This window comes from Marmota flaviventris, chromosome Y (assembly GCF_047511675.1).
Source record: "Marmota flaviventris isolate mMarFla1 chromosome Y, mMarFla1.hap1, whole genome shotgun sequence".
Taxonomy (NCBI): domain Eukaryota; kingdom Metazoa; phylum Chordata; class Mammalia; order Rodentia; family Sciuridae; genus Marmota; species Marmota flaviventris.
In genome coordinates this window covers 18131798-18143753 of record NC_092519.1, presented here as the reverse complement: position 1 = coordinate 18143753, position 11956 = coordinate 18131798, and the positions used below count along the sequence as shown (strand labels likewise).

The window sequence follows — 11956 nt, the reverse complement described above, 5'->3', positions numbered from 1 at the left end:
CGCTCATCAGACATCCGTTTGTGTCTTCCTGCACACACACGCACGCATGTATGCCCAGGTGTCTATTAGGTGCACGTGCATACATGTGGAGACACACACGTGCACCACGGTTCAGATCACGCAGCTACAACATGCAGCTCGTTTAAAAATAAAACAAAACTCCCCCCTGAGTCGGCTTCGCCTTCATGACCTTCATGACCTCTGGGAAGGTCACGCTGGCCTTGACCCCTGTCCACCCGGCCGCCAAACAGACTCCTGCTTTACTGCTTTAGTTCACCGAGAAAACAAGAGAGCAGGGCTCAGAGAGGTCAGGACACGGCCCGAGGTCACACAGCACCGCCATCCGGGGACCTTTCTCCCCCCCTCTCCGCTGTTCCAGGGCTGGACACGCCCGGGTTTGCACCGGGGACTTTTCGGCCCCACCTGCCAGTCATTTCTGCTGCTGATCACCAGCGATAGCGACTCCTCCGGGGACGAGGAGGGCAGATAGCCATCGGTGACTCACCCCGGCACAGCGCCGCCTGCGCCGTTGGAGGAGGGTTTGTTGGAGGAGGGTTTTCTCTGGGCTGCAGAGACCCAGCCTGGGCTGCACCTGCCGGGACGAGCGACCCGCCCAGGGACAACCAAAAAGACGCGCGCCCCTGGCTCGGTGGCAAAGCCACGCCGTGTAGACGGCTCCTGAAACAGCGCGCCCGACCCGTCCGCATGCACAGTTGCTCAGGCAGCAAGCGCTGCCAGGACCGAGCCGGTGATTGACAGCAAGAGAAAGCCCGCCCTTCACGGTGGGCGGAGCCGAGATGCGGGTGGGTCCCGGGGGCCGGGAGGGAGTCGCAGGGGCCCTGCAGAGAGGCATCCAGGCTCAGGGTCCCCTGGGGTCACCACCGTCCACAGGGGCCCCCAGGGAAGATGACCAAGTCCCCCCCCCGGGAAGCGATTCATATGCATTTAATTAATTAAAGCAATTAATATGCATTTCCCCCAACGCAGGTCGCCAATGTGGCCCAGACCTGGCCCCTGGGGAGGAGGTCGGCCATCAAATAGGGGATCCCAGGCTGCACCCCTAACCCGCGGGTGGCCTGTTGCCTTTTTAAAAATGGGATTCGTCTCCCTGCCCGGGTTGCATGAGAAAAGGTCTAAGGCACAATGTGTGGAGGGGAAAGTTGAAAGGGGAGGATTTGGGGGGGACACGGGGGGAGTGGATATTAGGGCACCCTGGATATGCCCTCCCTTCGGTCGTCGTGAGTGGTGGTCCTCAGGGACCCCAGATTGGAGCTCCCCCATGGCCCAGGGTGCTCCGGTGAAGTCCTGATATTTCTCGTGTCCTTGGACATCAGCGTGGATCCCGATGGTGGCCTTGGAGGGGCCACCTCACAGCATCATGTAGGAGTTGTCACTCATCACAAAGGCGAAGTCTCCCAGAAACACCCTGTCTCCACCTTGGGGGGCCTGGGGAGGGAGCTGGGGGGACCCCCCCGGGGCCTCTTCCTCCCCCGTCTGCAGACACGCGGGTCCTGGGCTGGCAGGCGCCTCGGGCTCCGTCTTGAGCAGGTGGATGACCAGGGCCTCCTCCGGGGGGGTCTCCGGCTCCAGGCCTCCGGCCTTGGCCAGCAGGACCACGTTCTGGGTGTCTGTGATCCACGCCTGCCAAGAAGGGACACGGGACTCAGCTCGCAGCAGAATCAACCTCTCTGGGCACCGGCGGGGACGCTGTGCTCTGCCATCAGCATCTGGCACATGGAGGACCATCGCTGCAGGGGGTCTCCCAGGCCCCCCATGCTGGGGCTGGGGAACCCCCAACATGTATATGAAGAAACAAGGATTTTTTTTCCTAGTTCATCAGTTACTGGCCCTTTTAATTAGCCGACCCCAGTCACGGAACTTAAGAGGGTAGAAGAAATGATTTTTTCCCTCTCCTAGGGTTTGAGGGCAGGGCCGGGCACCCCTGTCCAGTGGGCAGTGAGGGCACCTGGAAGTTCCCTTGGTGCTGCTCGAAGAGGCCGGGGAACTTGCCCTTCGGGTCCGGGACGCTGGGCACGAGCAGCTTCTTCACTCTGAGATGAGACAGAGAAGCCGGTGAGACGGGCTGGGGCGCGGAGCAGACCTGGGGACACCCCTAAAAGGCACCGTAGTGTCCCCTCCGTGGAAGGACCTGGAAGAAACCCATCTAGAGAAGTTGGTGCCTGAGGCGTCTCTGCCGTGTCCACCTGTGACAGCCACCTGACCCTGCCCTGCCCTGGCCGGTGGCATCTCGGCCCCAGGTTGAAGGGCGGCCCGGCCTGCTGCTGGGCGTTGCTATGGGAACCGCATCCGAGGAACAGAAATGGTACCTTGGGCATCGGCCCCTGGAACCGTCCCCACCGGGGCCGGGTCAGGGTCAGTCAAGGTAGAAGGGGCCGCGGTGAGTGGGCACCGAGAAGGACCCAAAGGGATATCGCTGGAGGGAGCAGTTTCGGAAAGGTCCCTGGTCCCCCGCCCCACCCCAGGGATGGCCTGCTGGGTCCTGAGTGGACGGAAACGTGTGCTGGACGGTTCGTCTTGCAACCAGACGGAGCCACCCGGGTCGACAGCTCGGCTAGTTGTGCTGGGTATGAAACCCGGGGCTTCTGCACTGCAGGTGGCCTGTCCTGCTGGGGTCACACCCGGGGCTTCTGCACACCGGCCGGCCGAGCTGCACGCCCAGCCCCAGGGGCAGCAAAAGCACCCTGCCCAGCCGCCACATTGCTTTGGCCATGGACTCGGCCGACCTCGAGTGACCCTCCAAGGAGTCTGCCCCCTCTGAGCGGCTCCTGGACACAGCCGTGGGACGCTGGCCGGGACCCTGCGTGTGGGGGACGGCGGGGACGGCGGTGTCCCTACCTCTGCAGTCTCCATAAGGACAGCAGCAGGAGACACAGGGTCAGGAGGGTGACCGAGCTGGAGATGAGGATGAACTTGGGGAACCGCGTGCGGCGAGGACCGGGCTCCTCCTCGCAGGAGTCTGAAACCGAACGGAAGGAGGTCTGTCCATCTGCCCGTCGGTGGTCCATCTGTCCAGCAACCTGTGACCCATCCCTCTCTCTAACCCACCTGTGCCCACCCCCAGCCATTGGGTGTCCATCATACCCCTGTTGCCATCTGTGGTCTTGCACATCGTAGCTTCCATACCTTCCCATACCTTCGCATACATTTGCATATTTTCGCTTCGTTTGCATGTATTTGCGTGTATTTGCATATATTTGCGTGTATTTGCGTGCATTTGCATACATTTGCGTCGATTTGCATAAATTTGTGCAGATTTGCATATGTTTGCATATCCTCCGCTCACCTCTGAGCTCCGCCCTCTGCCAGTGCGTCACCTGGGACCAGTCGCTGGGGGTGGCGTGGGGGCCGTACTGGTCCTCGGTGGTTTTCACCCGGGTCCGGAAGCTGTAGCACTTCTGGGTGTCCAACCCTCCGACGGTCACGTTGCACGTCGTCGCTTCCCTGGACTGGGGACAGATCGGATGCCACCGTTAGGGGCTGGGCCGGGGTCTTTCGCCCTGGAATCTTGTGCGTCCGCAGAGGGAGGGAGTCGGGTCGGCCTTCCCACGTCCTTCCAGTGCCCTTTGGTGGCCCTCGGGAAGCCACTTGTCATCTCAGCGTTGTCCTAGCGGGGGAACGTGGAGGGGTCCCACGTGCGCCCGTGTACAGTGGACCGTCCTTCAGCCCACGCCTTGCTGTCGCCTCCTGCGCCTGGCACCTTAGTTTCTCAATAAAAGAGGCGATTTACGGGACAGAAATGGGGCTACGGCTGGGCTCCGTGGAGCTCGCCCACAATCCCAGCCCTGGGGGAGGCTACGGCTGGAGGCCAGCCTCAGCAACTTAGTGACGGAGGCTCTGTCTGGAAAGAAAGAAAGCTCCATCTGGGGACACGGATCAGCGGTTAAGGGTCCCTGCGTTCAGTCCCCGGTACCATATTGATCTACTGATCAATAACGGACGTGATTCGACATGATACGGGTCGACTTTCAGTCGCTGAGCCTCGGGGGTGGGCCTCGTCCGATCAGTTGAAGGGCCTCAGCAGAAAGACGGAGAGCCCACAGAGAGGAAGGACCCTGGCCTCTAGACTGTCCCCCGAGAAACCCTGCCCACAGTGACGACCTGATGGCTGACCCCATCCGTGCACGAGGCCACCCCAGAAGTCACCTCCAGGCCTGTGGCCCTAGAGATCTGGGTGCGAATACAGGCGTGGGATACGGATGCAGATGGACGGACGGATGGACGGATGGGTGGATGATGGACAGAGATGGCAGACAGACGGGCAGACAGATGGGAACCTGCACATAGGCCCCCGATGCCTTTCCCTGCTGGACGCTGAGCACAGACACCAGGGAGGCCGCGTCCCTCGTCCCCCTCCCGCAAGCCGCGTCCTGCTCACCTCCCACTCGGCGTCGAAGCGGCTCCTGTACTGGACCTCGTAGAGGAGGCCCCCGTAGGGCAGGTCGGAGCAGGTCACCAGGACGTCCTCCTGCAGCCACCGGAAGTGGACGTCCTTGGGGGAGCTGGGCTTCACTGCCGAGGAGGACCACAGACCTCAGCCCCGGACGAGGGTCCAGTCGGGGGGTCCCCCGGGGTTGGGCCAGACCCCGTCGCGCCTCCCCGAGCCCCGGCTGCGGACGTGCGGGAGTGGACATGTGTCTGTCCCCACGGCATGTCCACTGCAAGTCCTGACCAGGACCCCGAGGACCTGGGCGTCCCCCAGAGGGAAGCCCTCAGTCTGCAAAGTGGTCTGACATCTGTGAGGACCGGACTGGGGTCTGGGCGAGTTCTAGGTCCCCGTCACCCCAGAATGGGACCTGGTGTGGGGACAGGGTCTCTGCAGAGGTGGTCAGTGGAGGGTCCTGAGATGGGCTCCTCCTGGGTCAGGGGGCCCTCGTGCCATGGCCGTGTCCTCCCAAGGGACAGAGGAGGGGACATAGACACAGAGGAGGCTGAGGCAGGAGGATGGCCAGTTGGAGGCCAGCCTCAGCAATTCCGTGAGGCCCTGAGCAACTCGGCCAAAGGCCCCGTCTCTAGATAAAAAATGAGAAGGTCAAGGGTCCCTGGGTTCAATCTGCCCAGCTGGGGGTCAGGGGGCGTGCCCTGGGGACTGGACGGTGGCCTCGCTCCTGGGCACTTACAGTAGTCGCTCAGCCACTGGCTCCTGGAGACGAGGAGGCGGCTCCCGTTTCTGACGGAGAAGTAGAGGATGTCGTCGCGCGCGGCCAGCAGGCACCCGGACGTGTGGCCTCGCCAAAGCGTGTAGTTGGTGCAGGGGCGGTGACCCGCGCCCCGCGTGAACCTGCGCAGGGGACGGGGACACTCAGCCAGCGAGCAGCTCGGCCTCCGCCAGCGGTGGCCGGCCTCGGACTCCACGTGGGCACCTCGTCCTCCCCCGGTGCCCTGGCCGTGTCCTCCCAAGGGACAGAGGAGGGGACACACACCCAGAGGAGGAGCCCCATGGAGACTGCAGTGAGGAGCCACCAGCCCAGGGCCACCTGGAGCCCAGGAGCTGGACAGGCAGGAGGAGCCTCCCTGGAGGCTGGGCAGGGAGGCTGGGACCCGGGTCCTCGAGGGCGGGAGGGAGAGCTGCGTGGGTGGGGGCACTTGCTGTGACAGTCCCCAGGTGCTGTGTGACCGCGCAGGCAACGTGCGTTATCAGGGCTGAGCCTGATCCGATCTTCTCTCTGTGGCTTCCTCGCTCCGGTCCCCTGCGAGTCTAGCCTCTGCCTCAGGGCTAACCTCCACCTTGCGATCCCCCCCCCCCCCCCCGTGACCCCCTGGGAAACCCAGAACGGTCCCCTCCCTGTGCCTCCCTTCAGCCGCGGGACCTCGCCCGGGCTCTGCCTCTTCCCCTTAATCTGCGGCGCCATCAGCCTGGGAACAGCCCCGTCCCCTGTTCTCAGAAATCCGCCGAGATCCACGTCACCACCCCCGTCCCCCGTGTCCCCCGTGGTGGACGCTCTGAAGCCGGGAGAGGCTCAGGGCAGGGGCCACGGCCAGCTGAGGTCAGCGGGCGCCAGGATTTCTGGCCCAAGGGAGACAGTTCCTACCTCAGGGACACGGGGTTCTGCGCCCCAGGACACTCACGTGTAGAAGAAGGTCAGGTTCGTCCCCGGGTGTCCAGTCGCGTTCCAAGTGACCTGCACCGTTTCGAAGTTGAAGCAGGTGATGTGAAGCTGCAGCCCTTCTCCTGGGAAGGGACAGAAAGAGGCCACTAAAGCACATTCCGAGCCCAGGTTCAAAAGGGTTCGGGATACACGGAGCAATGGCAGCCTTCTTGTCCTATGAGGACGCAGGCGCAGCCAAGATTTTTTTTTTTAGAAAGTTAGTCCTTCTGGTTGTCCCCCCACCCCCCAGGTCTGCAGCTTGTCTTTCTGAGGTTTCACTCACACCCATCCACGGGAGTCTAAAAAAAAAAAAAAAATGAAGTGAAAATTCTAAAAGTCAAAGAAAAAATTGGTTTTCAGAGTAATTCTGTTACCGCGTCGACTTATCCTGAGTCTGTTTCGTTACTAGTTATCGGGGTTGAGCTGTCAGGGCAGCTGAGCGAGGCGTGAGGCGCACAGGACCCGCCACCCGACGGCCCTGGAGAAGGGGGTCTGTCCACCCAAGACGGGCAGCTGGGGAACCTGGTGCACCCCGGACCTGAAGGCCACCCCCGCCCGCCCCGGGGATCTGGAATTCCAGGGGGTTCACGGCTGGGCCCTGGGCCACGACCGAGTCCCCCTTCAGACCTTGGGGGAAATGTCAAGCCGCCGCGGCCCGAAAGCCGCACCCAGAAAGTACAAGTGGCCTTGTGGCTGGCACTTCCCCAGCCCTGGTGACTCAGCCGCGGAGACGGAGGCCCCGGCTCGACAGAGAAGCATGAGGCCGGGGATCCCGCGGCTGAGGCTCAGTGACCCGGGGAGGCAGGTCCGGGCTCCCACCTCAGCCCCCGGGGGCGCCCTTTTTCAGGGTTGAGTTGTATTCCACGACAGAGAGAGATGCCTCGATTTCTGATGCCAAATGGGTTTTTCTTTCTCTCCGGCCGCCTGCGGGGAGAGCGTCTGGGGGTGCAGCCGTTTTTCTGTCCGATTTCATTCCCTGAACGGTGCCCCAGACACGCCTGCCGCTCCCGCCATCCATGTAAAACGCCCTTAGCGTTGCTCAGGAGGAAAGAGAGAGACAGAGACGGAGGGAGACAGAGACGGAGAGACACAGAGAGACAGAGAGAGAACCCTGGGGCGCTGATTTCCATTCTGCATCAACTCTGGGTGCGTGCCCTCAAGATCCCCAGCCGCACCCTCCGAGCACCGTGGAAAACACTGCTGCCATCAACAAGCTAAGGCGCTCAGAAAAAAACAAAAATAGTGGCCGGTTGGACTCCTCTGAGGTCCCCGAAGAGTCCCATTTGCAGAGATGGAGGGAGCCGCACTTTCCCCCCGGGGCCGTGGGGAAGAACCGCCCCTTGTTTGCTCAGCGGGGACAGAGTTTCGGGTTTGCAAGATAAGAAACGAGTTCTGGAAACTGATAGTGGCCTCCAATGGCGCTTCCTGCCCCTTCAACGGCCTCGAGAAGACGCTCTCGGAGGAACCTCTGAGGCGATGATGTGGGTTCAAGCAAGTTCACTTGGGCTAGGGAATTCGGGAGGCTGAGGCAGGAGGATGGGGAGGTGGAGGCCAGCCTCAGCAACTTAGCGAGACCCTGCCTCTAAATCAAAATAAATTAAAAAATTAAAGGGGCTGGGGACGTGGCTCCGTGGCTAAGCGCCCCCCTGGGCTCAGTTCCTGGTACCAAAAAAAAAAAAAATGTATTTTTATGGAATTTAAGTTTTTGAAAAGTCTTGTGGCCCCACTTGGGACCTCAGGCTCCCTGTGTTGACCAAGGGTCAACGTGAGCTTTGTGGCCTTGCGTGGGCTTCGGATGACGGACCTCACGGTCTGAAGACGTCTGGGCGACATGCTAGCGGTCACGTCTTGGGATCGATGCAAGGCGGTCATTTTTCTCATCGTGGAGTATTACTCAGCCATGAAAAGGGACGGAGCTCTGACACCGGGTGTAACGGGGACGGACCCCGATGGCATGACGCACAGGGACACAGGCCAGCCCTGAAGGTCACCTGTGCTCTAAAGGTGGGACTTTCCTGCTTCCCCTTCATCTTATTGTCCTGGCTCCCAGCCTCTCCCCCACCCTGAGGGACCCAGCCTCGGCCTCCTGAGGCCGCCGAGCCTCCTCCCAGTGCCTCCGCCGGAAACTTCCAATGGCTTCAGGTTCCAGACCTAATATTGTCCCCCGGGCATGTTGGAGATGTCAAGCTGATGGAAATGGAGGGCCAGCGGCCTCACGAAGACCCCTCGGACCCCCACCTGCTGCTGCGACTCCGCGTGACCCACTTTCTCAATTTCCCTCTTTTTTTTTTTTCTTTTTTCTTTTTCTGTTTCGGTGACAGGGACGGAGCCCAGGCAGCTTCTCCACGGAGCCCCGACCCCAGCCCTGATGATATCTTATTTAGAGTCGGGGCCTCACTACGTGGCTGAGGCTGGCCTCCAATGTGCGATCCTCCTGCCCCAGCCTCCTGAGCTGCTGGGATGGCAGGAGACCCCCATAGTGTATACAGCAGGTGTCCAAAAGCTCCGCTGACTCCCATCAGCAACTTCCCAGGTCGGCAGCGGAGACCTTGTTGCTGGGGGCCTCCTTAAGTTGCGGAGGCTGGCCTCCCACGTGCCAGCCTCCTGCCTCAGCCTCCTGAATCCTCCTCCGGCTCTTCCCAAGCACCGAGTGCAAACCCGTTTCAGACCCCAACGCCCGACCCCGGCTCCACCGCAGCCCCCGCGAGACAAGAGGCGAGAAGACAAACCACAAAGCATCAAACAAACCAACCAAAAAAAAAAGCGACGTCAGCGTTTTCTAAGAAGTTACTAGAAAGTCCTGGAGCCGGGGGCCAGCGTCCTGTGACGGGGGCCGCTGCCCGGGGGCCGTGCTCCGGGGAAACTGAGAAGCGAGGCCAGGAGGGCGTGGGAGATGCCTCGGGAGGCCGAGGCAGGAGGACGGCCCAGTGGAGGCCGGCCTCAGCAGAAGCAACACCCTGTCTCTAAATAGCAGAAGAAAAAGGGCGCAGGGGCCCCGTCCCCTCTGGGGGACAGGAAGGAGAGCCAAAGGGGGGACAGAACCCGAGAGAACCCGCGGCTCCGGAGCCTCTCACCCGCGGCTCCTGCTGCGTCCCGCGAGGCCACCAGGTCTCCCAGCAGCAGGACGGTGGCCGCGGCCCAGGGCCGGAGCTGCTGCCTCATGCTTGCGAGAAAGGGGACAGGGACGGGCAGCCCCAAGTGTCACCTCCCGAGTGAGCGGCAGAGGCCACCGTTTAAAGGCGCGGAAAGGGAACTGGGCGAGCGCTCGCAGGAAGCAGGCGCAGTCACCCTGGATGCTCAGCCGCCGCGGGGGACGGGTGGCCCCTGTCAGAGCCTGGCGTCATCGTCATCGCCCGGGGGTGGGGACGGTGGCCGACCCCAGGCACGGGGGCTGCGGGAACAGGGAGGCTTGCAGGACGCGGGGCATCCCAGGGGCTGGGGAGGCTGAGGCAGGAGGATCGGGAGCTCAAAGCCAGCCTCAGCCAAAGGGAGGCTGTAAGCAGCTCACCGGGGACGGAGGCTGGGGACCTGAGGAGTCTGGCAAAGTGACTCGTCCCAGGTGACATTGCAGAGGTATCGGGAGCTCAAAGGCAGGAGCCCCAGACTGGCCACCAGAGGCCACTGTGTGTCCACCACGACCGGACTCTACGGAGTGCGCAGTGACCTCGGCCCAAGTGACCCCCAGGGCCCCGGGGGACCTGCACTGAGAAGGGTCCCGGGCTGCAGGGCAGGGACACGGGACCACGTGGAGAGCCACCGGGTCCCGGCTGTGGCCAAGGCACCGAGAATTCCAGGGAAAAGGAGGCCGCGGGGAGAAGAGGGACACACTGACCTCGGGTGGCCCATGGGTACAGGGGACACTCAGGGCGTCGAGGTCCCTGCGGGGAGTCCCCCAGCAGGCGTCCTGCCGAGGCCAAAGTTCAAGCAGAAGAAGTGGAGGCCCCTCCAGGCTCCTGGCCTCTACCCCAGGGCCTCCAGGTCGGGCCTCCCATCTCTTGTTCTGCCTCCGCCTCCCTCTTGTGAGGACCCCGAGGTGACACCTAGGACCCAGCTGCACTGGCCGGACCACCCGCTCATCTCCAGACCCGGAGGTCGTTCCATCACACCAGGGACCCTCCGGGCACCCCGGCCAAGGAGCTGGGCTCAGGTAGTGCCCAGGGCTTGGGGCAGGGGACAGAGAAGCCACGTGGGGACGAGGACGCGGCCAAGCCTGTCGGAGGAAGGCGGGGGAGGGGTGGGGGCTGGGACCACGGCCACCGCCCTCCACAGGGCTCAGGGCGCTGCTCTGAGCAGGGACCCAGAGGGACGAGCCGGGCACGCCCTGGTGGCCCTGACCACGTGTCCCCAGGCTGCTGGCTCCACCTTGGTGACATTGCCGATGACTCCTGGTCCTGGGGGCTCTGGCTCCAGACACCGCCCCCTGGGGTCAGCGGCAAAAATGTCCCCAGACATTGCCAGGGTCCCCTGGGGGGCAGAGCCACCCGGGTTGTGAACTACTGTGATTGACAGATGATTGACAGATTGATTGACAGGTGACAGCTGGGTGGACGGATGATGGACAGAGACTCTGTCCTGCAGGTCTCCTGGGCACCGGGGGCCTCTGGGGCTGGGGGTCTCTGGGGTGGGCTGTGCTGTGCGCTGCAGGAGGTGGAGCAGCCTCTCTGGGCCCCACACACCAGGAGCCAGGAGCAGCCCAGGGTGAGAGAGCCACAACTGTCCCCAGGATTTCCACAACGTCCCCTGGGGGTGGGGTCACCCTCCTGGGTCCCTCCTCGTGCTGTCCAGGGCAAAGGACGAGCTCCTAGCTCCCGGATGAGCCACCACCCCCCCACCTGGAGCGGTCACTTCAGGAATTTTACGAGAGAATGAAGAAAATGGGAAAAATGCCCGAGAAGGTCAGGGACCCCGCCAAGCGTCACCCGGCTGTTTGTGACACTGGGACGTGGGATCTGGTGACATTCCTGCTGGCGGAGCACAGTCACGGAGTTCCAGGGCTCCGTGGGGCCATTGCAGGAAGAAGAGCCTGTGTTCAGGGTGGACCCCGGAGGCACCTGTCCTCTGCTGCTCTTGAGAAGCTCCGGGTGCTCTTTGCTGGACGGTCACCCGAGAGCTCCCAGGACCTGGGTCCTTAGGAGGGACAGTGACTCATGGGAGTGAGGACAAGTCCCTCCCTCCTGGATGACCTTTAGAGAATGTCAAAGGCCACGAGTCCCCGGGGACGTGACACACACCCTCCTGGTCCTCATGATCCCATGCAAACCACAGCCCTGACCACGCTGTGCAGCCTGACTCAGGACCCGGCGTCATAGGGAAGGGCAGGGACCGGGGATGTAGGGCAGGGACGGCTGCGTCCCTCCAGCAGAAGGCCAGCAGCCAGAGTGTGGCCACGGGGCTCCTGGGGTGGGCGGAACTGTCCAGGCTCCCACGGAGGGTCAGGGTGGCCCCCAAGTCGGAGCAGGAAGGAAGGTTTCCATAAGTAACTCAGGTGCTACCTGAGGGTCACTGTCACCCACGGCAGAGGGTGGGTGGGTGGAGGGTGCTGGGTGGATGGATTTGTGGCTTAGGGACTTGCTACATTGCTGAGGCTGGCCTCCACCTTGCCATCCTCCTGCCTCAGCCTCCGCAGCCACTGGGATCACAGGCGGGCACCACCGCATCCAGCTCCACATGAGACTTTAAATAATTTTGTGCCTAAAACACAGTTCCGGGGTCTGGGGGGTTTCCCAAAATGTGGTTTGGATGTGACATGTCCCCCTTTAGGTCACGTGAGAGACCACACAGGAAGGTTTGAGTGGACACGAGTGGGTTAGCAGAGGTGTAGACTCAGTGGATTAATCCACTTGGATGGA

The 11956-nt window shown here is 62.4% G+C and overlaps 1 protein-coding gene across 3 annotated transcripts; it reads right to left on the bottom strand.

Annotated features, from left to right (window-relative positions):
- Positions 1-929: 929 nt before the first annotated feature.
- On the bottom strand, positions 930-9351 carry LOC114106889 (cytokine receptor-like factor 2). Of its 3 annotated transcripts, none has more exons than XM_027954082.3 (8): positions 9182-9351; positions 6088-6190; positions 5139-5299; positions 4397-4530; positions 3305-3467; positions 2857-2977; positions 1967-2051; positions 930-1641 (listed from the first exon to the last, which is right to left on the bottom strand). In XM_027954082.3, exons 1-8 carry the CDS (start codon positions 9267-9269, stop codon positions 1369-1371), a joined length of 1128 nt encoding a protein of 375 aa, XP_027809883.2. In that variant the 5' UTR covers positions 9270-9351; the 3' UTR covers positions 930-1368. The 3 variants fall into 3 exon arrangements, with proteins under 3 accessions (XP_027809883.2, XP_027809884.2, XP_071463044.1); XM_071606943.1 differs by lacking the exon at positions 930-1641 and adding an exon at positions 1642-1727; XM_027954083.2 differs by lacking the exon at positions 9182-9351 and having other exon boundaries at positions 3336-3467; positions 6088-7726.
- Between the last annotated feature and the right edge of the window lie 2605 nt (positions 9352-11956).